This window comes from Adiantum capillus-veneris, chromosome 15, assembly GCF_014529385.1.
Source record: "Adiantum capillus-veneris isolate H3 chromosome 15, ASM1452938v2, whole genome shotgun sequence".
NCBI lineage: Eukaryota > Viridiplantae > Streptophyta > Polypodiopsida > Polypodiales > Pteridaceae > Adiantum > Adiantum capillus-veneris.
Window position 1 is genome coordinate 94749601 of NC_140945.1, and position 23491 is coordinate 94773091.

Here is a 23491-nt window from a genome sequence, read left to right on the forward strand (position 1 = left end):
AGAAAGAGGGAACTAAGAAATCTTTTTTTATAAAACTATATATCTCTCTCTCTCTTCCTCTCTCTCCCCATTAGAAGAAAGTTGGACTCACTTTTGGGCCTTTCAGTTCTAGAGAGAGAGTGGCGCTCAACCAATGAGGAAGAGGCTTACATTACGTTGAGAATCGACATTTTGGAGCAAAGTTCTTTTAGGAAAAAGGGAGAAAATATTATTTTTGTTTATCAAATTGCACAATTTCTTGCTTTCAAAGCATAGATGCCATAAGTCGTACTAACTCTGTACCGACAAATTTCAAAACTTTCATTGAAGACTCTAGTATCTATGTTCTCGCCCAAATATTACTCTGAGTAGATTTACTTGGAAGAACTAGGGATGCTAGACCATAGGATCCTCCTCCCAACCCCCCATTATATAGGCGGGCTCCTAGCCCCTTGACCTATACGGATCCCCTGTCCACACTCTCTAGCCCCCGACCCCTGGCAGTAGTCCGTGACCACACTAGTCCTTAGGTTTGGGCCTTGCCCCTACAGAACCCTTGTCCTGACATTACTCCCCCCTTAAGGAAGATATTTCGTCCTCGAAAACACAAGTGGTAATATCTTCGTAAGAACACTGATGTTTTCTTTATGACGTCCCATACATGGGCCAGTTGTCCGAATGACCAAGAATTGGTGTAGTGAGGAGGTTCAATGTAACCAAGAGCAACATCTTGATTTTCATCATTGTTGTCCTTTTGCAACCACTTGTATCGAATTGGTAACTCAATTTGTAACTTACTTGAGTACTTTAAAGGAGTAACCATAACTAAAAGGTATCAAAAGACATAACCAATTTTCAGACTTTTGAAAGAGACTGGAAAAACTTGGCGCAACTATCCATGAAGTTGTGAGCGATATTTCCAACTCGTGTAAGTATCTTGAAAAGCTCATAGCTATTGAGGGACATAATAGGGAGTGTCCTCATGTCAGACTTTGGAACACCGACACAACTACATGTTCACCCCTAATGAAGGTTATATGCCAACATGCTTTGTCAGCACACCTACTAAGTCCTTGACTTATGAAACGATTGAATCGGTATCCAGCCCCACCACAATAGGTGTTCAAAGTTGAAAACCTAAGCAAATTCTAGAGAGGGAGGGAATTGCCCTTTCAGAATGCGTTGTGCTAATGTATGCTCTTAACAGATCCGTTAGCAAAAAATACTTGTAAGTTGCCCATCCAACACGGGATAAATAGCAGCAGTAAGAGTGAGGTGCTTTCCCCCTATTACCATATACATGTGGTAGTGATGTGTGTGAACACAATACGACCACCAGGGCATTTTTTCCCTCTTTAGGAGGTTTTTTCCCCGTGCATTGTATATACGCCCATCACTCTAGGGCTATCTATCTTTTCATTGCACACTAAGTAATACTCTCTCTATTGTGTACCTTGAGCTTCCTTCATCTTCTCTAAGCTGTGTGCGTTTCTCTGCAACCCTAATTCCAAAAATTGGTATCAGAGCAGGTTACATCGTCTCGGGCTTAGTCGCCAACTGCTCCAACACACGCCTGCTCACTTTCTCCGATTTTAGTGAGCTTTGGCAAGCGTTCACAGGTCGACAAAAATTTCAGGTGAGCTCGTAGAGCTCAGTCTGCTCAAATTTTTGATTTGGGCTCATTTCGACCTACGTATCCACTACAGGCAGGTCTGCACAAGTAATTTCGTCATTTTGTGCAAATTTTATGTTAGTGTCGTTTTCTACATAACAGATACCTTATAGTCTTCTACGGTTTGTGTATAGCACGTGTTGTTCCCACTCCATTTCTCCTATTTTTGGGAAGTTTTCACATCAGGTGCAGCATTTACCATGGATGACAACAACCACACAGATGTGTTCAAGATGTTTGCTGTTGAGAACAGGTTGGATGGGGACAACTACCCTATGTGGTCTTATATAATGCAACATATTCTTGTGTCAAAGAGCGTCTGGAACATTGTGCAGGGCATTGATGTACGTCCTGGTTCTGAGGATGTAGGCGATGTTGAGGATGTTGCAAGTCTTAATGCAAGGATTGATGTTGTTAGAGTTGTTTTGCCTACGGCGGAACAAGCTCGTTGGGATGTAAAGGATGCGTAGGCTCATGCATTGATTGCATTGTTTGTGAAGCGCACCATTGTTTCTCACATCCGTTCAGCAAAATCTGCAAAACAGTCTCGGGATATTCTAGCAGGTCTTTATGCAAGACGCAATGAGGCTAAAATTGCTTTGCTGCGTAAAGAGCTGGAGTCGAAGATTATGCATGAGGAAGATGATATGGACACTTTCCTTGCTAGTGTCAAGGATATCAATGAGCAGCTTATTTCTGCAGGTGAAGTCATTTCAGACAGTTCCCTTGTGCAGATTGTTCTTGATGCCTTACCAGATTCTTACCAGACTTTTGCTAGTACTAGGAGACTTATGACCCAAGGAAATCTAGAAGTTGTCAAGTTTGATGCATTATGCACATTGCTGTTGCAAGAGTCACTTTCCAGAAAAAACAAGACTAGAGCGTGCAGTTGAACAATCTGTTATTGCTTCTCAAAGAAAGGGTGGAAACAACAATGCAACCACTTCTTATGGTTCTACGGTGAGTGGTAAAACTTCTCTTCCTAATGCTTCTGCTGGCAGCAATTCGTCTGGCAATTCAAGTGATAAGGGCAAAAAGAAGATGCGTTGCCATTATTGTAAAGCTAATGATCATTTGATCAAGTCGTGTCCTAAGTTGAAGGCCAAAGAGGCTAAGAAGAAAGAGGGTGGTTCCCTGTAAATGTTGGTTCCACTACAAATGCAGCCATTGTTGAGTCTTTTGTGAAAGGAGACTGTGTTGCTAATGTTGATGCAGAATGGGCTTTTAGCGCAGAATGCACTTACAATCCTGCTGTCCATGATGAATGCTTGTCAGTTGCAGATTAGTCATATGTGTGGTATTTCGACAGTGGTGCTACAAAGCACATTACCTCACATCGTGAATTGTTTACCTCTCTTGAGTCTGACCCTCATGGGAATTTAGTCACTTGTGCCAACAATGCCTCTTATCCGGTTCAGGGAGTTGGAAAGATTGTGCTTACTGCTGCAAATGGCAGTTCCTTCACAATTGTTGATGCACTTTATGTACCTGGGATCAAGGAGAATCTCTTGTCTGTATCCGCACTTGCTAGACTTGGACTTGTAGTCAAATTTTTGGATGACAGATGTACAGTTCAGGATCTCAGTTTTGGTGATGAAATTGTTGCATCTGGGCTTTTGTGTCGTGGGCTGTATAAGCTCACTTTGTATGACAAGTGTGGAAATTTTTTTGCAAATGCTGTTGCAGATTCAAGGGCTATTTCAGATGCAAAACTTTGGCATGCACGTTTTGGTCATCTGAATTTTTCCAATTTGCTGCGTTTGCAGAAATCTGATATGGTTGCTTCTTTGCCGCCTCTTGAAGCACCTGTGAAACATGTTTGTGAAGGTTGTATTTTGGGTAAGATGCAGGGCTATAAGTTTCCAAAGAATGGTTCAGTTCGGGCCACATGCAGGTTGCAGCTTGTGCATAGTGATGTTTGTGGGCCCATGCAAACTCCGTGCTTGGGCAATTACCTGTACTTCATGAGTTTCATTGATGATTACTCCAGGCATGCATCTGTATTTCCGCTTAAAGCAAAGTCCAAAGTTTTTAGGTGCTTCAAACAATTTCTGGCTATGGTTGAAAATGTCTCGAAATGTACTATGGGCACCCTCCATTCCGATCGAGGGGGGGAGTATATGTCTCATGAATTTAATGCATTTCTGGCTAGTCGTGGGATAAAACACCAATGTACAGTGCCTTATACACCTCAGCAAAATGGTGTTGCTGAGAGGAAAAACAAGTCACTGACGGAAATGGCACGATGTATGGTCAAAAGTCAAGCTTTGCCGCATTCCTTTTGGCTTAAGGCCATCATGTGTGCCACTTATGTACTTAACAAGTGTCCTACGAAAGCTTTGCAATCTATTACTCCATATGAAGCATGGCATGATAGAAAGCCTTCTATTGAGCACATGCATGTTTTTGGTTGTTTGGCATATGCTTTGGTGCCACAAACACAGCGCAGAAAATTGGATGATAAGGCTGTCAAATGTATTTTTGTTGGTTATAGTGCTGAAAGCAAAGGTTACATGTTATATCATCCAGAAACAAAGTGTATTCTGGTTTCTTGGGATGTAGTGTTTGTGGAAGACTCTATTCAGCCCTTGCTGTCATGTACTAGAGACAGTAATGTAAGCTCACAGACATTGATGACACCTTTTGCCTCTTTTCAGTGGTGGAAATACATTGTAAGTTCCAATGAGGCAAAAGTACAGCCTATGGGGGTTTCTAAAAATGTTACAGATCACCCTATTACTGATGCAGATGTACATGATGTACTTGATTAGGAAAGGGCTGAAAATGAGCAGGCTAGAGGTATGCCAAAATGGCTGGTTCACACTTTGCGTGACAATAAATTGGATGCACCTTTGTCTAGTCGTACTCGTTCAGGCTCTCACCATGCATCTTATGCATCCGATTTTTATGCTTTGGCTATGTCTAGCTTACATGATATTGAGGATTCTCTGTCTTTTGATGAAGCACAAAATTTAGAAAATTGGATGGCTGCCATGCAATCAGAATATGATGCACCTATAGAAAATGACACATGGACTTTATGTGATTTTCCTCCTGGCAAAAAGGTCATTGGTACGAAGTGGGTTTACAAGTTAAAACGCAAGCCGGATGGTGAGATCGATCGCCATAAGGCTCGACTTGTTGCAAAGGGTTATGCACTGGAAAAACTCGTAGATTATGAAGAGACTTTTGCTCCCACTTGTCGTATGACTACTGTGTGTTTTCTATGTGCATTTCCAGCTCATTTTGGTTGGGATGTACATCAATCATACATTGTTACTGCTTTCTTGAATGGTGACATATTTGAGGAAGTTTATGTAACACAGCCTCGCGGTTTTGTCATAAAAGGACAAGAGGACAAAGTGTGCAGATGTAACAAGGCTTTGTATGGGTTGAAACAATCTCCTCGTGCTTGGTATGAGAAAGTTGACACTCAATTGGTCAAACGAGACTTTCGTAACAGTCCAACAGAAAGCACATTGTATGTAAAGCGTGAGGCTAATGTACTTCTCATTGTGATTCTTTATGTAGATGATTTGTTGATCACTGGACCAAATGAGAGACATATTGCTAAATTTAAGGCTGATTTGAATGCTACTTTCAAGATGAAAGATTTGGGGTTGTTGCATCATTATTTGGGTATACAGTTTAAGGAGTTCGATGGTGGTTTTGCCTTGTGTCAGAAAAGTTACATAGAGACATTGCTATGTAAGTTTGGACTTGAGAATTGCAAACCTATTGCCACTCCCATGGAAACAGGTTTGAAGTTGAGTCTACATGATGCTGGTGATCCTCCTAATGTCACTCTTTACCAAACTGCTGTTGGCTGCCTCATTTATGTATGCAACACGAGGCCGGATATTCAGTTTGTAGTCTCACAGGTCAGCAGATTTATGCATAGCCCAGGGTCTAAGCATTGGCAGGCTGTCAAGAAGATTTTTCACTACCTTAGTGGCACTTTACATCTTGGCTTGTTTTATCCCAAGGGGGGATCATTGCCGCCAGACTTACATGCTTTTTCAGACTCAGATTGAGCTGGTTGCTTTGACACGCGAGTGTCCGCAAGTGGTTTTTGTTTCATGCTTGGTAGTTCATGTATATCATGGTTGAGCAAGAAGCAACCTACTATGGCCACTTCGAGTTGTGAGGCTGAGTATAGGGTATTCTTCACAGGTACGGTTGAGTGTGTATGGCTGAGATGCCTTATGGCTGATTTGGGTGTTGGATAGGACATTCCCAACACTATCTACACTGACAGTCAGAGCGCATTGGCAGTTGCGAGGAACCTAGTTTTTCATGCTCGCACAAAGCACATTGATGTGCATTACCACAATGTCAGGGAGAGGCTTCGAGCAGGAGAGATCAGCTTGGCTTATGTGCCAACATAGGACAACCTTGCAGAACTTTTCACAAAGGCATTGTCACGTGAGAAGCTTGAAGCTTCCCGCAAAGCTTTGGGCTTACTCCCCTTTGTGGAGTGATCATGTCCTTAGGGCATGGCACTTCCCTTTACTCATGTGCCAGCTCTTGTTCACCACATCACTCCAGGGGGGTTTGTTACCACATACATGTGGTAGTGATGTGTGTGAACACACTAGGACCGCCAGGGGCATTTTTTCCCTCTTTAGGAGGTTTTTTCCCCCGTGCATTGTATATACGCCCATCACTCTAGGGCTATCTATCTTTCCATTGCAGACTAAGTAATACTCTCTCTATTGTGTGCCTTGAGCTTTCTTCGTCTTCTCCAAGCTGTGTGCGTTTCTATGCAACCCTACTTCCAACACCCCCAACCACTTATAGACAGTCTTCCACGATTGATGATAAACTATGACTCAACCATTGAGTATCCAGCCATATATTGGATATGGAGTGGAGACAACCAACTAGGTTGAAAGCGGGGTGGACTGGAGTAAGCTCATAGAGTTTAGACCATCCAACCACCCATCCTGAGCCAGTGCCTTGTATGGCAGGGTGTAAACTCATAATAAATCTGCAGTAGAGAATTCACTTGCAGTGCAAAAAGGTGCAGAAAGAATAAATTCCATGAATTTGCATGCCGCTCCAAATAAATCGGTGTTAAACACTAAGGTCCATAACACCTAGTATGCATGCATTTAACACAAACTTATCCAAACCGCAATTCCATGACGAGACTTTCCACGGCACGTACGTGGAAGCCTTGCAACAAGAGTGGGACCATAACAGAATTTGAAAGCTCAGTCACACCTAGGTACCAACCATGAGTAATTCTCATGATTGTAGCATACTTAGCTATATGTAGAAACGACCCTCCGTTAAGGTGGTTTCACACCAATTGTAATCAGAACAAGTCTGTACTAAGTACCCGACAATTTCTAGCCACTAAAATTTTTCCTAGTATGGTGTGCTCCAAATGGTCTAATAACCGGATGCGACCAGCACGTAGGGACGTCGTCGTGACACATCATTAGGAATTAGCCGCCACTGTCAGTCCCAGAGACTCATATTCTCCACATGTGGAATATGTCTCAAATAAGGATGGCCGAAAAAGCAACATCAAGCAAGTACAAGATGTACTTGTGTGTGGAGGTAACTGCAAAACACTCCGCGACAAGAGTGAGAGGGACCCTCATGATCATTGCACCACACTAACTAAACCAAACTCCTTGAGTTCCTAGACCATGTTGTATCCCATGTGACAACATGTGCCAAAGCGAACCCTACAAGTCGGTTCATAATAGCATAATGCAGAAATGTATATTGGACACTATTGCCCAAAATACATTGTTCCGACATGCCGTGGCATGTCTCAAAAACATGTAATCGAATTTATGCGAGTTGAAAAAATCAAACAAAGCATTCTAAAAAATGGAATAACACCAAATCAATAGATGCGTACCTGGGGATTGAACTATATATTCACTTACTCGTATTCAAATGCACAGGAGTACGTCTCCCACCTGTGAAAAAAAAAACAAACAAACAAACAACATTGCACTGGGTACCCTAGGTGTTGTCGGCACAATCCAAACCCTTTGGTTATAATCTATGTAGTCAAACCCCTTAGTAAGACCCTTTATAGAATTTGCTCAACTAGCAGGTAACGGTAACCAACATAGTCGATCGTATATAAAAATGATTGGAATTAACTTGAAAAGTTGAATTGGTCCACTACCCCCTGGGAGATTGTGGACTTCTTTCGTTGAAAGTACAACTGGGATAGATCAAATTGTGATCCTCAATACCTATGGGGTGATTTAGTAAACACCCGTTGGGGCTTACCCCATAACTGTGATGCCATAGACACTCGTTGCTATAGAGAGAGCAAGAGATCCACACAAGTGAGATGCCTAGCTCGTATGAACAGCCATGATGTCTCAACTGTTTGCTAACTCTAGACTCTGGGTATAGATCAGCTGATGTGACTTTAAGATTATCAAAAACTCAACTTGAGCGTCACACTAAAACATGTAGTGCACAAATGACACCCTAAACATCCGTAATGACAAGACTCTTGCTTGTCCATAATGTCGATGTGTTTGATGTGTACTCCACTGGGCAGATCTGTTTGATCGAACAATCACCCAAGGAATGCAAACAATTGGGTCTTACCCGAGATCGGACAATGACTCTTAGCCAGCTTGTGTGGCTCATAGCCCTTATGGCAATTAGTGTTCAATCAATGAACTGATGAAGACTAATTTAGATGGCGTCTTGCCCTATTTTGAGCTGCTGAGAGTTAGAGCACCTTGGCTCAGGCTGACTCCCAAACAAACATGTTCAAAACCTTCTTAGAAAGTTTTCATTATTCTTTGAGAGAAATAAGAAAGGGATAGAAGGAGAGCATGCTGGACTGAGTAACTTTTCTTAAGTTTCTAGAGTGTGTACCCAATCTGTGTGCGCTTATGTATCTTATTCCTGACTTGCAGCTTATCCTATAAGCATTCCACAGTGTGCTCTGATATGACTCTCGCATCGAGTTAGGGAATAGGAAAACACAAAACACATCCCGACCCACTGACCTTGCAGGGGTCGTGATTGTACAAAAATGACTTAAATAGGGCACTTTGCCGATGAATTAAATCCTAAATATAGGTTTCTTTTAGTGTTGGTATGCGATGACAGCAACCAAAAAGAAAATTATGTGTGAGAGCAAAAACGTACTTTATACCACCTAGAGAGCAAGCCTTGCATAGAAAAGTCGAAATCCTTGGCTACCGTGATAACCGTAAAAGTTAACACCATAAGTGCCTTGCACCGGCTAGACTAGTAGGGATTCAATGAGAGGATATCCTGATTAATGTAGGTGCACCAAACTTGGTGGCCACTGCTCTTGACGCCAAGTCAATCATAGCACAGATTAGAAGCCTTGCATCACGTGAAATTGGCCAAGCGTGTGGCTTTGCATAACAAACAAGACTGTCCAAAGTAACTGCGGAACGTAAAATTGTGTGACACATGTATCATATACACCCAAATGCAGTGATGTGGTATGCACAACATAATGTGTTTGGTTGATCGTATAAGCCAAGATTATGTAAATGGTCTTACCAAAAATTACTATACCAGAAAAGAAATTGGGGCATAACAAGAAAGATAACTATTGTGCTGTAACATTTAATGGCCTAAAATCTTATGTGTAGCGGAAGTTAGCATGAACATAGTGAGCATTTCATTAGAGTTGATTCCTAATGAGAATTACAAGAGTGCTTGGGTGGAGAGAGCAACAAAAAGCACAACACCTAGTTAGATAGCATCGACAATACTTTCAAAAGAGAGAGCAATTAAACTATTGACAACAATTGAGGACCGGATTTGCATGGAGCCGGTCCCCCCTCCAAAAGGCTTTGTATTATGGTTTCTCCCATCAAGAGAGACATTGTACAATACAATTCTTTGTGTTCCTTCAAGACTAGTTAGTGTAATGAAGATGGAAGCTTCATACACCAAGCAAAACACTTAATCAAACACAACTTGATTTATCCCCGTTCTCAGACCCAAGACCTCACACACCTTCGAAGATGGTGAGAGCTAGCAGGGTATGAGAGTAGATTGAGAGGAAAAAGAAGTATCTTACGAGAAAGAAGTACATCTCCTCACATAATCACTCATATTAGCATAGCTTAGCTTAGTAATTAGCTTGGTAGAGAAGATGAGCATGCATTGAAGCTTGGCTCTTGGTTGGATTTGCATCCACATGCCAAGAGAGTGTTGATGTAGGCTTCTATCTCACAAGCTTGGAGTAGGTGATGAGCTCTCCATTAAAGCTTGGGAGGAGATAGAGTATTTTCCCTTCACACATGGTCAAGTGTGAGAATGTGAGAGTGAATGCCAAGCAAAAATCAGCCCCCCCTCTCTCTTGGGCGAGCCCTAGCTGCTAAGTTAGGCTGGCTTTTGCCTCATTGGACCTCCCCAGGTCAAGCCAATAGGGATTAAGCAGCATAAGTGATAGCCTTCTGACATGTGTCCCCCTTTCCCCTTTTGTGAGAGCTTTAGATAATTAAATAATTAAACTAAACTCTCATTGGACCCCTTTGCCTCCTGGCCAATAGGAATCAGGCAAGCCATGGGGCTCCTGAATGCTCATTGGACCCCTTGGGAGACTGCCCAATAGTCTTCTAGGACACTTAATTCTTATTGGTTTCTTTTATTAAATGTTTTTAAATTAATTAAACTAGATTTACTCTAGCCTAATTCTCATTGGTCCACTTCAAGGGTCTTCCAATAGGAATTGGGCATACCTTGTGGGCATCTGGCCTAGGGAGCTGACATGTGTCCCTCATTCCCTTTGTGTAAAGGGAGCCTGTGTGTGTGTGTGTTTTCTCTCTCATCCCCTAGCTTTGGGGCTCGCCCCCTCCCTTGTAGGGATGCAGAAAGACTTTTTGGGCACACACACTAAGCATCCAATTTTCCCTAAGGTTGACCTTTGGACACAACCTTTGAATTTTGGAACCTTAGCATTTTGGAAGTCTTAATGGGCTGAACCTTAGGGTCTTTTTAGCCCGTTGTTTCACATGGCTCTTTTGCAGATGGCCCCCCCTTTGGATCCCTATTTTCCCTCCTTTGGATCCCTACTGTGGCCGGTCTACTAACTTAACCAATATTCTAGCTTTTTCTCCCTTGACACTTCCCCACATTAAATGATCAGTTTAATATGAGAAAATCATTTAGGAGAATTAGATATTGATTATTATGACATTGTAGGGATGCAGAAAGACTTTTTGGGCACACACACTAAGCATCCAATTTTCCCTAAGGTTGACCTTTGGACACAACCTTTGAATTTTGGAACCTTAGCATTTTGGAAGTCTTAATGGGCTGAACCTTAGGGTCTTTTTAGCCCGTTGTTTCACATGGCTCTTTTGCAGATGGCCCCCCCTTTGGATCCCTATTTTCCCTCCTTTGGATCCCTACTGTGGCCGGTCTGCTAACTTAACCAATATTCTAGCTTTTTCTCCCTTGACACTTCCCCACATTAAATGATCAGTTTAATATGAGAAAATCATTTAGGAGAATTAGATATTGATTATTATGACATTACCTCTCTCTTGAAATCATAGTCGTCCTCGACTATGGTGTAGAGAAGATAAAGCATATGCATGAGTCCTTTTCTTAGCGGGTAGAGGATCCCTATGTTACCCTACGACATCATTCCATAATGGATGACTAGTCCATTTGGCGCTTGAGAGCCTGAGGCTGCCGCAAGCATGTCTGCACATTAGTCCTATCAATCTTCCATAGTAGAGTGACAAGCTCTACTTGGTGTTCGGGAGACGTCGTCTCCGCAAACTTGATCTAAGCATGCATACTACTTCATTTTTGTGCACAAATAAAGAAAAAGAGAGTCTTATAAGACAAAAATTTTTGTTCATTTTTAACATTTTGTACATTTGCTTACTCTTGGGAAGCATTGTAAGCATTGACAAGGTTTAGGTTATCCTTTAATTGTATGCCTTGCATCCATCTAGCATCTTCAAAAGGATAATTCTTAAACTTAATAAGATATCGTCGGATAGTCTTACCGCCTCTTAATACCTTGTCTTCATGTCGGAGAATGGACTCGGGCTGCAGCACCTCCTCGTGGTCCTCGATCTCCTGTGGTTCTTCAATAGTTGGTTCTTGAGGTGGCTCTCCTTTGTAAGGCTTTAAGAGGCTCACATGAAAAGCATTGTGTATGAGCCAATGATTGGGCAACTTAAGTTGATAGGCCATCTCATTGATTGGCCTAAGAATCTGGAAGGGACCATAGTACCTTTTTGCTAGTTTAGCATAGTACTTTTGGTGGCCCGTAGGATTCTTGCCCGTCGTGTGCCTTAATCGAGCCTTGGGAAACTTTAACAAGACCCAATCGTTTTCTTTAAAGGCTTGGGCTCTTCTGTGCTTGTCAGCAGCAGCCTTTTGCCTTTGTTGTGAGATAGAGATAGCATCCTTAATCTTTTGGAAAGATTCTTGTAGGTCTCGGCTATACTCATCTGCAGCGAAGATCTTCCCATGTACCTTAAGTAGCAAGGGACTTTTTGATCTTCCCTCAATTACCTCGAAAGGTGCTTTTCCTGTAGAAGTATGTACAGTGTTATTGTAAGCATACTCTACTAAGGGTAAGTACTTCTCCCATTGGGATCTTTGATCTACTTCCGTTACATAGGCTTTTAGTAGATCGAGAATAGTTAGGTTAGCTATTTCACTTTGGCCATCAGTTTGTGGATGATAGGCCGAAGAGAAGTTTAGCCTTGTTCCTAAATTCTCAAAGAGACCCTTCCAGAAATTACTGGTCATTCTAGGATCTCTATCCGACACTATGGACATTGGCAAGCCATGGTACTTGAAAATTTGCGAAATGAAGAGGGTTGCCATTTGATGGGCTTTGATAGTCTTTTTGACAGGTATAAAATGAGCTTGTTTACTGAACCTGTCTACTATCGTCCATATTCCCGTATTCCCATGGATAGACTTAGGCAATCCAAAGATAAAATCCATGGATATGCTCTCCCATGGTGAATTAGGGATTGGCAAGGGTTGAAGCAATCCAAGTTGCTTCCCTCTATCAAATTTTGTCTTTTGACATACCACACATTTGGAAACATACTCATGTATGTTCATTTTCATGGTAGGCCAATAGAAATATGTTTCAATTCCCTTTAGGGTAGACTGAATCCCTCTATGCCCCGCATATGGGGGAGCATGAGATTCATACATTACTTTCTCACGTAGTGAGTTAGTAACGCATAGTCTATTGCCATAGAGAAGATAGCCATCTTGTAAAGTAAATGGTTCTTCTTTCTTCCCTAAGGCAAGGGCTGAAATCACATCTCTAAAATCGGGATCAATAGCATACTCATCTATCATTAAAGATAGATCATTGTGAGTTGCTATGGAAACCGCATTCACTCTCGGTCGTCTTGAGAGTGCATCGGCTACTTGATTATGCTTGCCAGCAATGTGAGCAATATGAAAATGAAATTGCGAAAGGAAATTTGCCCACCTCATTTGTTTGTCGGAGAGCTTGGTCTGCGTCATGAAGTACTTAAGACTTTGGTGATCCGTTCGCAGAATGAAAGGAGTCCCCAATAAATAGTGCTTCCATGAGTCTAAGGCATGTAGAACTGCAAGGAGTTCTTTTTCGTATATGCCTAGAGCTTGCTCAACAGGGTCGAGCCTTCGACTCTCATAGCCTATGGCGTGCCCTTCTTGGAGCAAAACAGCCCCAAGGCAATCACCACAAGCATCACATTGGACCTCAAATGGTTTTGAGAGATCCGGTAGTGTAAGCACAGGTTGAGAGATAAGCTTTTCTTTAAGCTTTTCGAAAGCATTGTTCTCCTTAGCAGACCACGTATACCTAACATTTTTCTTTGTTAGGTCATGTAATGGTCCCGCAATTTGTGAGAACTTTTCTATGAAGCGTCTATAGTATGCACACATACCTATAAAGCTTCTTAGTTCATGAAGATTCCTTGGTTTAGGCCATCCTTTTATTACCTCTAACTTGGATGGATCCATTTGGATTCCATCTTGAGAGATAATGTGACCTAAATATTGAATCTCTTGCAAGAAAAATTCTCTTTTCTTTCGATTAACATAAAGTTTATTATCTCTTAAAACTTGAAATATTACCTGGAGGTGTTGCTTATGTTCCTCTAATGAATTAGAGTAGATGATAATATCATCAAAGAACACTCCAGTGAAGGTTCGATGAGGTCTGAACAGCTTCTCCATCAAGCGGTTAAATGTGGCTGGTGCATTAGTCAAGCCAAAAGGCATGACAATGTATTCGTAAAGACCAAATGTAGTACGAAATGCGGTCTTTACAATGTCTTGATCAACTATCCTTATTTGATGATAGCCACTTTTTAGGTCAATCCTACTGAAGTAGGTCGATCCTTGTAGCTTATCAAATAGGTCTTCTACCCGTGGAACGGGAAACCTATTCTTGATAGTGATCCTATTTAGTGCTCTATAGTCGACACACATACGATATGTGCCGTCTTTCTTTTGCACTAATAGCACAGGTGAGCAAAATGGAGATGAGCTAGGCCTAACCATGCCCTTCTCAATTAACTCATGCACTTGCCGCATAATCTCCTCTTGTTGAGCTTGAGAAACTCTATAAGGAGGTTTGTTAGGCGGTGAACTTCCTGGAAGAAGTTCAATTGCATGGTCGTCATTACCTCGTTTAGGAGGTAGCTCACAAGGGATGTCGTCAATAAAGACATCTTGAAACCCCTTGAGAAAATTGGATAACTCTAATTCCTTTTGGTTGCTTTTATTTTCTTTTGCTAAAGCATTAGGTTCATTTTGAGAATCTTTAACAAAAATCATGTACACGGAAATAGAGCTCTTTATTGACTTGTTGAAAGCTGGTGTATGTACAATGGGGATGGTGTTACCCATCTCCCTAGCATCTATATACATGTCCTTTTCCCTGAACTTAAAGGAGATTCTCCTTTCAGGAAATTTAACATGGGCAGCCAGACGGTCAAACCATGGTGCCCCTAGGATTACATCCTCATGCTTGAGAGGAGAGATAAAGAAATCCTCTTTGTCCACATAGCCTTGGACATGAAGCCTCAATTTCCCGATTAAGGGAGTGACTGAAGCTTCTTGCCCCTTGAAGGCACTGTCTGCGGGTAGGATATCTCCCATCTCGTAGGATTGTATGCCTAGCTTGGTGGCTAACTCCATAGATATGAAATTGTGAGTAGAACCAGGGTCAAAGAGAATAAAAGCATCATGTTCTCTTACCTTTCCCCAAGCATGGCATAGAGGAGATCCTTTGTGGTGAGTTTGGTGAATCTCCTCCTCTTGGATTTCAACCAAAGAAGCTCTAGGAGGATCTTGGCGGTTGTTCTTTTGGGGACAAGCGCGGTACGCATGCCCTTGTTCGCCGCACTTGAAACACCGGTTATCTTTACGATAACGCTCAAGCTCTTCAGGAGAGAGTTTATTCTTTCCTTTGTAAACTCCCTTCTCTTTAGCTTTGTTGGAATTGCCCTTAGGAGACTTTTGGACATTGTCCTTCCCCTTAGGCTCATTGGAACCTTTGTTTTCCGGGGGCTTATTATTTCTTTTACCCCCCGTTTGGAAATTGATTCGTGAGGCCACCATAGTATGGTGTATTACCGCCGATATGGTACGTGGCCTTTGGGAGTTGACATACTCCGCCATTTCTTCGGTTAAGCCCGCACAAAATTGTTGCTTTTGCTCTCCAAAATCCAACTTTTTGAAGACAGTGGCTTTGAGTTGTAGGTCCCAAAACTTGTCTACATATTTGTGGATGGATTCATTGGGAGAGAGCTTTAAGCTTCGCCATTCGGTGAGTACTTTGTCTTTGGCATCGGTGGCCAAAAACTGCTTCATAATGGAAGCTCTTAAAGCCTTCCATGTTCGTGGAGCTTCACCGTTGGCTCGTAGGCTAGACCACCATTGTCTGGCGGACTTTTGAAAGTGCATAGCTACATGGCGTAGCTTAGAGGACTCCGTGAAGCCCTCATCTCCAAACGCCGCATCGAATTGCTGGATAAAGGCCAAAACTTTGTCTGTAGCACCGAAGGTGCCATCATAGGTAAGGAAAGAGATGCTCTTCCCTCCCTCCTTGAATTTCTTCAGCTTGGACGACCTCTTCCATGCGGCATAGGATTTCCTATGGCCTCTTCTTTTTGATGGTTCAAAAGTTCCACCATCACTTTCTTCAGAAGATGAAGAATTTGAAGAAGGTGGAGAAGAGGGTGACCTCTTTCTTGCCTTTTTCTTGTCTTGATCTTTGTCGTCTTCACCATAGCTTTCATAAGAGGAAGAGGATAAAGAAGATGGAGAAGAGGGTGCCCTCTTTCTCGCCTTTTTCTTCTCTTGCTTTTTATCATCCCTCTTTGAATTATGGCGTGGAGAAGAGTGTGATGGTCTTCTCCGCTTTGGTGGTGATGGAGAGCGTTTAGCCCGCCGTCTTCGTGGAGCCATCTCCGCCGAGGTGGCGGGAGACTCGCTTCTTTCTCGTTCCCTCGGTGGAGGCTCTTGAGTTCTCCTTTGGGAAGGAGATGCATCATCAAGAAGTAAGTTCTTGAGCCCTTCATATGGATTCTCTTCTTCTTCCCGAATCGGAGAGAGACCTCTTTTGGTAGTTTCACAAGGAGGCTTCCTAGGTGTTCTCTCGTCATGGTGATGAGCTTGGAGAATCCCGTGAGCACGGAGCTGCCGTTGCACTTCACTTTGGAGAGATGGATTGCCCATGGCTTGTTGAAGCCTAGAAACAAGATAATTAACAAGCATTGAAGCATCATTAGTAGCTTGCTCATGAGCAAAATCAAAGTTATCAACATTAATTTCACTCTCTTTAATATTGTCAGCCATTCTAACAACTTTTAGGTGTAAACTTTTTAGGTGTACTTTGGCACTTCAAGCCCTAGTTGCTACTCCTCTTTACCCCTTTAGAAAAAGCACTCAAGCTACTGTACCCGCGGCTCGAATACCATTAATTGCAAGGAATAGAAGAGAGGGTCTTTCGACACCAAAACAGCACCGGCTCCTGTCAAGCTTCTAATAGCTCAATAGTGGTTAAGCCGTAGGCAAGCCCCGTAGGACTCCACTATTAAGACCATAGCTCTCGACGGTGATGCCCCGTTAACTGCACAAAGGCAGGCGCACTGCAAGGCTGAAAAATCCCTATTCTACTTACTCACAGGCAATTAATAATACCAACCATTTGTAGCTAGCTTGAGGACCTCCCTTCTTGAGCAAGAAAAGAGAAACCTTGAGCTCTGATACCAATGCAACATTTAATGGCCTAAAATCTTATGTGTAGCGGAAGTTAGCATGAACATAGTGAGCATTTCATTAGAGTTGATTCCTAATGAGAATTACAAGAGTGCTTGGGTGGAGAGAGCAACAAAAAGCACAACACCTAGTTAGATAGCATCGACAATACTTTCAAAAGAGAGAGCAATTAAACTATTGACAACAATTGAGGACCGGATTTGCATGGAGCCGGTCCCCCCTCCAAAAGGCTTTGTATTATGGTTTCTCCCATCAAGAGAGACATTGTACAATACAATTCTTTGTGTTCCTTCAAGACTAGTTAGTGTAATGAAGATGGAAGCTTCATACACCAAGCAAAACACTTAATCAAACACAACTTGATTTATCCCCGTTCTCAGACCCAAGACCTCACACACCTTCGAAGATGGTGAGAGCTAGCAGGGTATGAGAGTAGATTGAGAGGAAAAAGAAGTATCTTACGAGAAAGAAGTACATCTCCTCACATAATCACTCATATTAGCATAGCTTAGCTTAGTAATTAGCTTGGTAGAGAAGATGAGCATGCATTGAAGCTTGGCTCTTGGTTGGATTTGCATCCACATGCCAAGAGAGTGTTGATGTAGGCTTCTATCTCACAAGCTTGGAGTAGGTGATGAGCTCTCCATTAAAGCTTGGGAGGAGATAGAGTATTTTCCCTTCACACATGGTCAAGTGTGAGAATGTGAGAGTGAATGCCAAGCAAAAATCAGACCCCCCTCTCTCTTGGGCGAGCCCTAGCTGCTAAGTTAGGCTGGCTTTTGCCTCATTGGACCTCCCCAGGTCAAGCCAATAGGGATTAAGCAGCATAAGTGATAGCCTTCTGACATGTGTCCCCCTTTCCCCTTTTGTGAGAGCTTTAGATAATTAAATAATTAAACTAAACTCTCATTGGACCCCTTTGCCTCCTGGCCAATAGGAATCAGGCAAGCCATGGGGCTCCTGAATGCTCATTGGACCCCTTGGGAGACTGCCCAATAGTCTTCTAGGACACTTAATTCTTATTGGTTTCTTTTATTAAATGTTTTTAAATTAATTAAACTAGATTTACTCTAGCCTAATTCTCATTGGTCCACTTCAAGGGTCTTCCAATAGGAATTGGGCATACCTTGTGGGCATCTGGCCTAGGGAGCTGACATGTGTCCCTCATTCCCTTTGTGTAAAGGGAGCCTGTGTGTGTGTGTGTTTTCTCTCTCATCCCCTAGCTTTGGGGCTCGCCCCCTCCCTTGTAGGGATGCAGAAAGACTTTTTGGGCACACACACTAAGCATCCAATTTTCCCTAAGGTTGACCTTTGGACACAACCTTTGAATTTTGGAACCTTAGCATTTTGGAAGTCTTAATGGGCTGAACCTTAGGGTCTTTTTAGCCCGTTGTTTCACATGGCTCTTTTGCAGATGGCCCCCCCTTTGGATCCCTATTTTCCCTCCTTTGGATCCCTACTGTGGCCGGTCTGCTAACTTAACCAATATTCTAGCTTTTTCTCCCTTGACACTTCCCCACATTAAATGATCAGTTTAATATGAGAAAATCATTTAGGAGAATTAGATATTGATTATTATGACATGTGCCCTGCACCAAAACTGGAGTTTATGTTAAATTATGAACTCATGCATTATGCTTACGTTGTCATACATGTGGACACTGCTTTTTTTGATGCTTTCCTAAGCAATAAAAGCATAATTTTTGACTCTTTGCCCGTTGGAAGTCGGATTGTGATAGTCACTTCCTGACCACGTTGGTCACAACCAGATATGTATCTACAACCGATTTCTCTTGTGCTGGCTGGACCTCTTTGGTCATAATTGGTGGGCAGACAACCCCTTGGGTTGCCGGCAAAGTGAAAAGCTGATTCCGGTAACATATTGTAAATTAATCGTGTGAGATTTTCCACGTGCGTAGTCAATATTTTGACCCGTAGGGCTAGCTTGCAAAATTGGGCATCAAAAGTTTGCCAGTCCTGTTGAGTGACAAACTCCTTGGCATCCGGCAAGTTACTAACATCCTCCAGAATATCAAACACGCTTTGAGGAGGCGGGGTAGATATTCACGGAGAGAGAGATAGATCACCTGGGTTTGTATCATCTATCCTTGTTTCCACGAGAGTACCCTCCGTGAGAGTATCCGGCCACACAGTATCCATAAGTGGAGCAGACTCCAAGTATTCAAAGTCAAACATGTGTTGATCGTCAACTTCCGCATTCATGGCAAAAACGTATTGTGTGAACAAAAGAGAAAACAATACCTTGGATTGCAGAAAGGCTCGTAGCCATAGTATGCATCACAAACGGCGACAATTAGCCGTGCTAATTAGATCCGTAATAAAGATATAAAATTGCCATCAAAATCAAGTCTTGTTTGAACTGGGAAACAATGGAACCCGAATCCCAAGATGTTTTTGGGTCCGTGGTTGTCCAGTTAGCTGACCGTTACAACTGACATGGACGCCGACAAGTTGTCTGGCATACCCTTTCCAAGTAGGAATTCTTGAAGATTTTGAAAGGGGCACAAAAATTTGGCCACTGCAGAAAACCAGCTTGGTGACGATGTGCTTTTGAATTGCCAAGATGCGGCTTGCGGTACCGTGCAAAAACCTCATCAGCCCAAACCTTCGAGGATGCAGTCGAGAAGTCTGTGGGCACGTGCCCTTATGGTAAAACAATCTTTTGCCCTAAGGCCAAAGCCTTTGGGCGCTGTAGTGTGAAAAACCAAGCTAAGGCATGGCGATGGCGCAACAGCGCCACGCGAGAAAGAGAGAGAATTTCTACGTGTTGTGGTGCTGCCCAGAGGTCGCCGCTGTGACGTGTTCAAGCCAGCGGGTCTGCGTGCAGCTGCCGAGCCTAAGAGCTCGCGATTTGATCTTCTTCGCTTCTACTCATCCCCTTCGATAGGGGCGGATCCCGCGATGGCCAAAGACCTCAAGGCCCCCTGCTAAGCAGCCATGCCCGCTGGTCAGCTTCTTGTGGCGTGCATGACATGCAAAGAGTACAACACTCCACTCCTCTGTGTCCCAAAAAAGGGTGGATTTAATACCAATGTAAGAACTAGGGATGCTAGACCATAGGATCCTCCTCCCAACCCCCCATTATATAGGCGGGCTCCTAGCCCCTTGTCCTAGACGGATCCCCTGTCCACACTGTCTAGCCCAGCCCTTGGCTGTAGTCCGTGACCACCCTAGTCCCTAGGTTCGGACCTTGCCCCTACGAGACCCTTGTTCTGACTCTACTTTCCTCTCAAAACTTTCTTCCCTTTTTCATATTTGCGCTAACTTTTTTGTGTATTCTAGTGCACACCATGACTACTTCTCGAAGGCCTAGCACTACCATTGACTCTGTTAGCATTTGTAACAATTATACTACAAATGATCAAGCATGGATACCATCTCGAATAACTATCGAAAGTTGGGTACTACTGCAAACTAGGAGGAGGAAGGGGAGGCAACGCAATGATTTTGTGGAGGCTTTCAAGGGACAAGTTAAAGAGTTTGAAGTGTGTGCACAAAGCAAGCGGGTGAAAGAGGTCCTCATATAACATGCTTTCCAACATGCAAACTTAAGGTTGGAAACATCTCCTCCAAGTTTTCCATGGCATTGACCGACCTGTAAGTTATTTTGAGCATCTCACTTAGTGCATGATTATATTCGAAGGTTAAGTGGTGGATATCATCTTTGGTATGTTTCAGATTTTTATCCATCGAATAGGACGGCTGGCAACCAGTTGAGAGCATAGTTGGGATTTATTATGCTTTCCATGCATTTATTGGTGAGCAAATGTACCGAGGAAGACAACACAAGGAACTTGCAGATAATGGAATATTCTTTTATGAATGTCATATTTGGAACCAAGAACTTCCTTTGGTTGGGATCGTGTAACTCCTTTGCCACTTCCATCCTTTCACAACAAGGATTGGTCTTTGCCAGCTTTGCAAACTAGTGAAATCTTTAGGAATAGGTAGTTTCAGGATATACGAAAGTCCCTCAAGTATTCAATTGCCACAAAGATAGTTTGGCTTGCACTATTTATGCCTCTTAAAGTGTTTGTAGATTTCTTCTTTGATGAGCAAATAAGAACTACTGCAACAATGTTCATTTGCAAGTCTGAGAGCTGTTTGAACTTTTTAGATGATAATTGGGATAAGAAACGGTCACAAGGCAATATTTGTATTTTTTGCAAAAGAAGTTCATAATTTGCAAGTTTATTATAAGCTCTCAAAATTTCATAGTGTTGTTTTACTATTTTAGATATTACCTTCTGAGTTGGCAGCTTATTCCACTTGACCAAGATACAAAGTCTAGCCCTAAGGACAAACCTTTATCAATGAAGCGCTACTTTTGAGACAGCCTACTTATTGTGATCGAGACAATGTCAAGCACAACTCTTGCACAGCTCAAGGTATATCTTACATGTGAAGGACTTCCACTTTTGCCGAAATTGTATGCATTTAGTCTCAACAATAGAAAGGTGCTTACTAAATGGATGAATTTTGATTGTCTTTAATACATTGAGACATAGAATCTAACTCCTCCTTCTTCTCAGATTCCAAGACGCAAGGAGAAAACAACATTGTCCAAAGAGTCCCTCTGAAATACACTTCACTTAATTGCTTCCACCAGAAGCTAGGTCACATACATTGTGCACGCAATGAGCTTTGATGCCATGCAAACCATGATGTACTCTTCAAAATGACTAATACAGAGACATTTTGTGCCGCTCAAACAATGTTTTAAAAATGTACGCTTTTCATTGTCTCAAAACTTTACAAATTGTGTTGTTTCCGTCAAGATGTATACAAAGAGAAGTAGTTATGGGTCCCTTCCCCTGCTACTACTCCTTTGTCCTCTCCCCCGGCTGCTGCCACTGGTCCCCTACCCTCTCCCCCGATTGCTGCCACTGCTGTTGGAATTAGGGTTGCAGAGAAACACACAGCTTGGAGAAGACGAAGGAAGCTCAACGCACACAATAGAGAGTGTATTACTTGGTGTGCAATGGAAAGATAGATAGCCCTAGAGTGATGGGCGTATATACAATGCACGGGGGAAAAAACCTCCTAAAGAGGGAAAAAATGCCTCGGCGGTCCTAGTGTGTTCACACACATCACTACCACATGTATATGGTAACAAATCCCCCCTGGAGTGATGTGGTGAACGAGAGCTGGCACATGAGTAAAGGGAAGTGCCATGCCCTGAGGACAGGATCAGTCCACAAAGGGGAGTAAGCCCAAAGCTTTGCGGAAAGCTTCAAGCTTCTCACGAGACAATGCCTTTGTCAAAAGATCTGCAAGGTTGTCCTATGTTCTTAAGAGCTGTCATGTCCTTGTGCAGCATGCTTACTCCTAATGGTCGCTTTGCCACTCAGAAACGACTTTGCATGTCCATGAGTGACTGTAATGCTTCTTACTTCAAGCTGATCACTCCTTAGAAAGGCTATTTGTAAAGCTTGCTAACTGCTGGACAATGTACATTTCAGTTCACCCAGAAACTTGGAATCCGATGTGGTCAGTCTCAAGGTCTCTCTCTCTCTCTCTCTTTGTGTGAGAACCAAGTAGAGAATAATGGGATTTTCTAGACTTGTACTCTCTGTTGGATAAAGTAATTGGGTTTGTTGGAATTGGTCCTAGGATGCTGAAGTATTGTTTTCTTCGCATCTTCTCTTTATAAGCAAATAATTAATTGAAATTTCAAATAAATATGTACATGGGATACATTGTTAGAGTTCGCATACGACATTGACTATTAATTTTGTTCTTGATATGTGTCTTGCAGCATTCTTACAGGATTGCTATCTTTTATGGTGAGAATAATATCACAAACTTATTGACGCCTGTTGATTTTTGACTCTGTTCATACAACGTTTTTGCCTTACCACACATACATTTGACAGATGGAGAAGGCTCCCACAACTGGAAGTGTCTCCAGCACTGACGAGGAGAAGCATCGCTTTGCACAAGCATCACTTGCTTTTAATTGTAAGAGGTGGGTGCATTCGCAATTGCAACTCTTGTAGTACAAGGGTGTGCATGTTGTTCTGGTTTTTTTCTTGGGACTGATTGCTCATGTGTGATAAAGCAAGACATAAAGCTTGTGTGTGATAAAGCAAGACATAAAGCTAGTAAAACGTAGATACGACAACACGGATTATATTTAATGTGTCATGTGTTCATCATTTGCAGCCCAATTTTTCGCAAAATGTTTCCTGAATCTGTAGGCACACAATAGAGAGAGTATTACTTAGTCTGCAATGGAAAGATAGATAGCCCTAGAGTGATGGGCGTATATACAATGCACGGGGGAAAAAACCTCCTAAAGAGGGAAAAAATGCCCCTGGCGGTCCTAGTGTGTTCACACACATCACTACCACATGTATGTGGTAACAAACCCCCCTGGAGTGATGTGGTGAACAAGAGCTGGCACATGAGTAAAGGGAAGTGCCATGCCCTAAGGACATGATCACTCCACAAAGGGGAGTAAGCCCAAAGCTTTGCGGGAAGCTTCAAGCTTCTCACGTGACAATGCCTTTGTGAAAAGTTCTGCAAGGTTGTCCTATGTTGGCACATAAGCCAAGCTGATCTCTCCTGCTC

General features: G+C 42.6%; 1 protein-coding gene across 1 annotated transcript; it reads left to right on the forward strand.

The window, feature by feature from the left end:
• The first annotated feature begins 22352 nt into the window (after positions 1–22352).
• On the forward strand, positions 22353–23129 carry LOC147441101 (ubiquitin-conjugating enzyme E2 34-like). The gene is made up of 4 exons (XM_086483389.1): positions 22353–22420; positions 22677–22704; positions 22795–22886; positions 23084–23129. The coding sequence occupies exons 1-4, from the start codon at positions 22368–22370 to the stop codon at positions 23127–23129; spliced, it is 219 nt and encodes a 72-aa protein (XP_086339515.1). The 5' UTR covers positions 22353–22367.
• Positions 23130–23491: the final 362 nt, after the last annotated feature.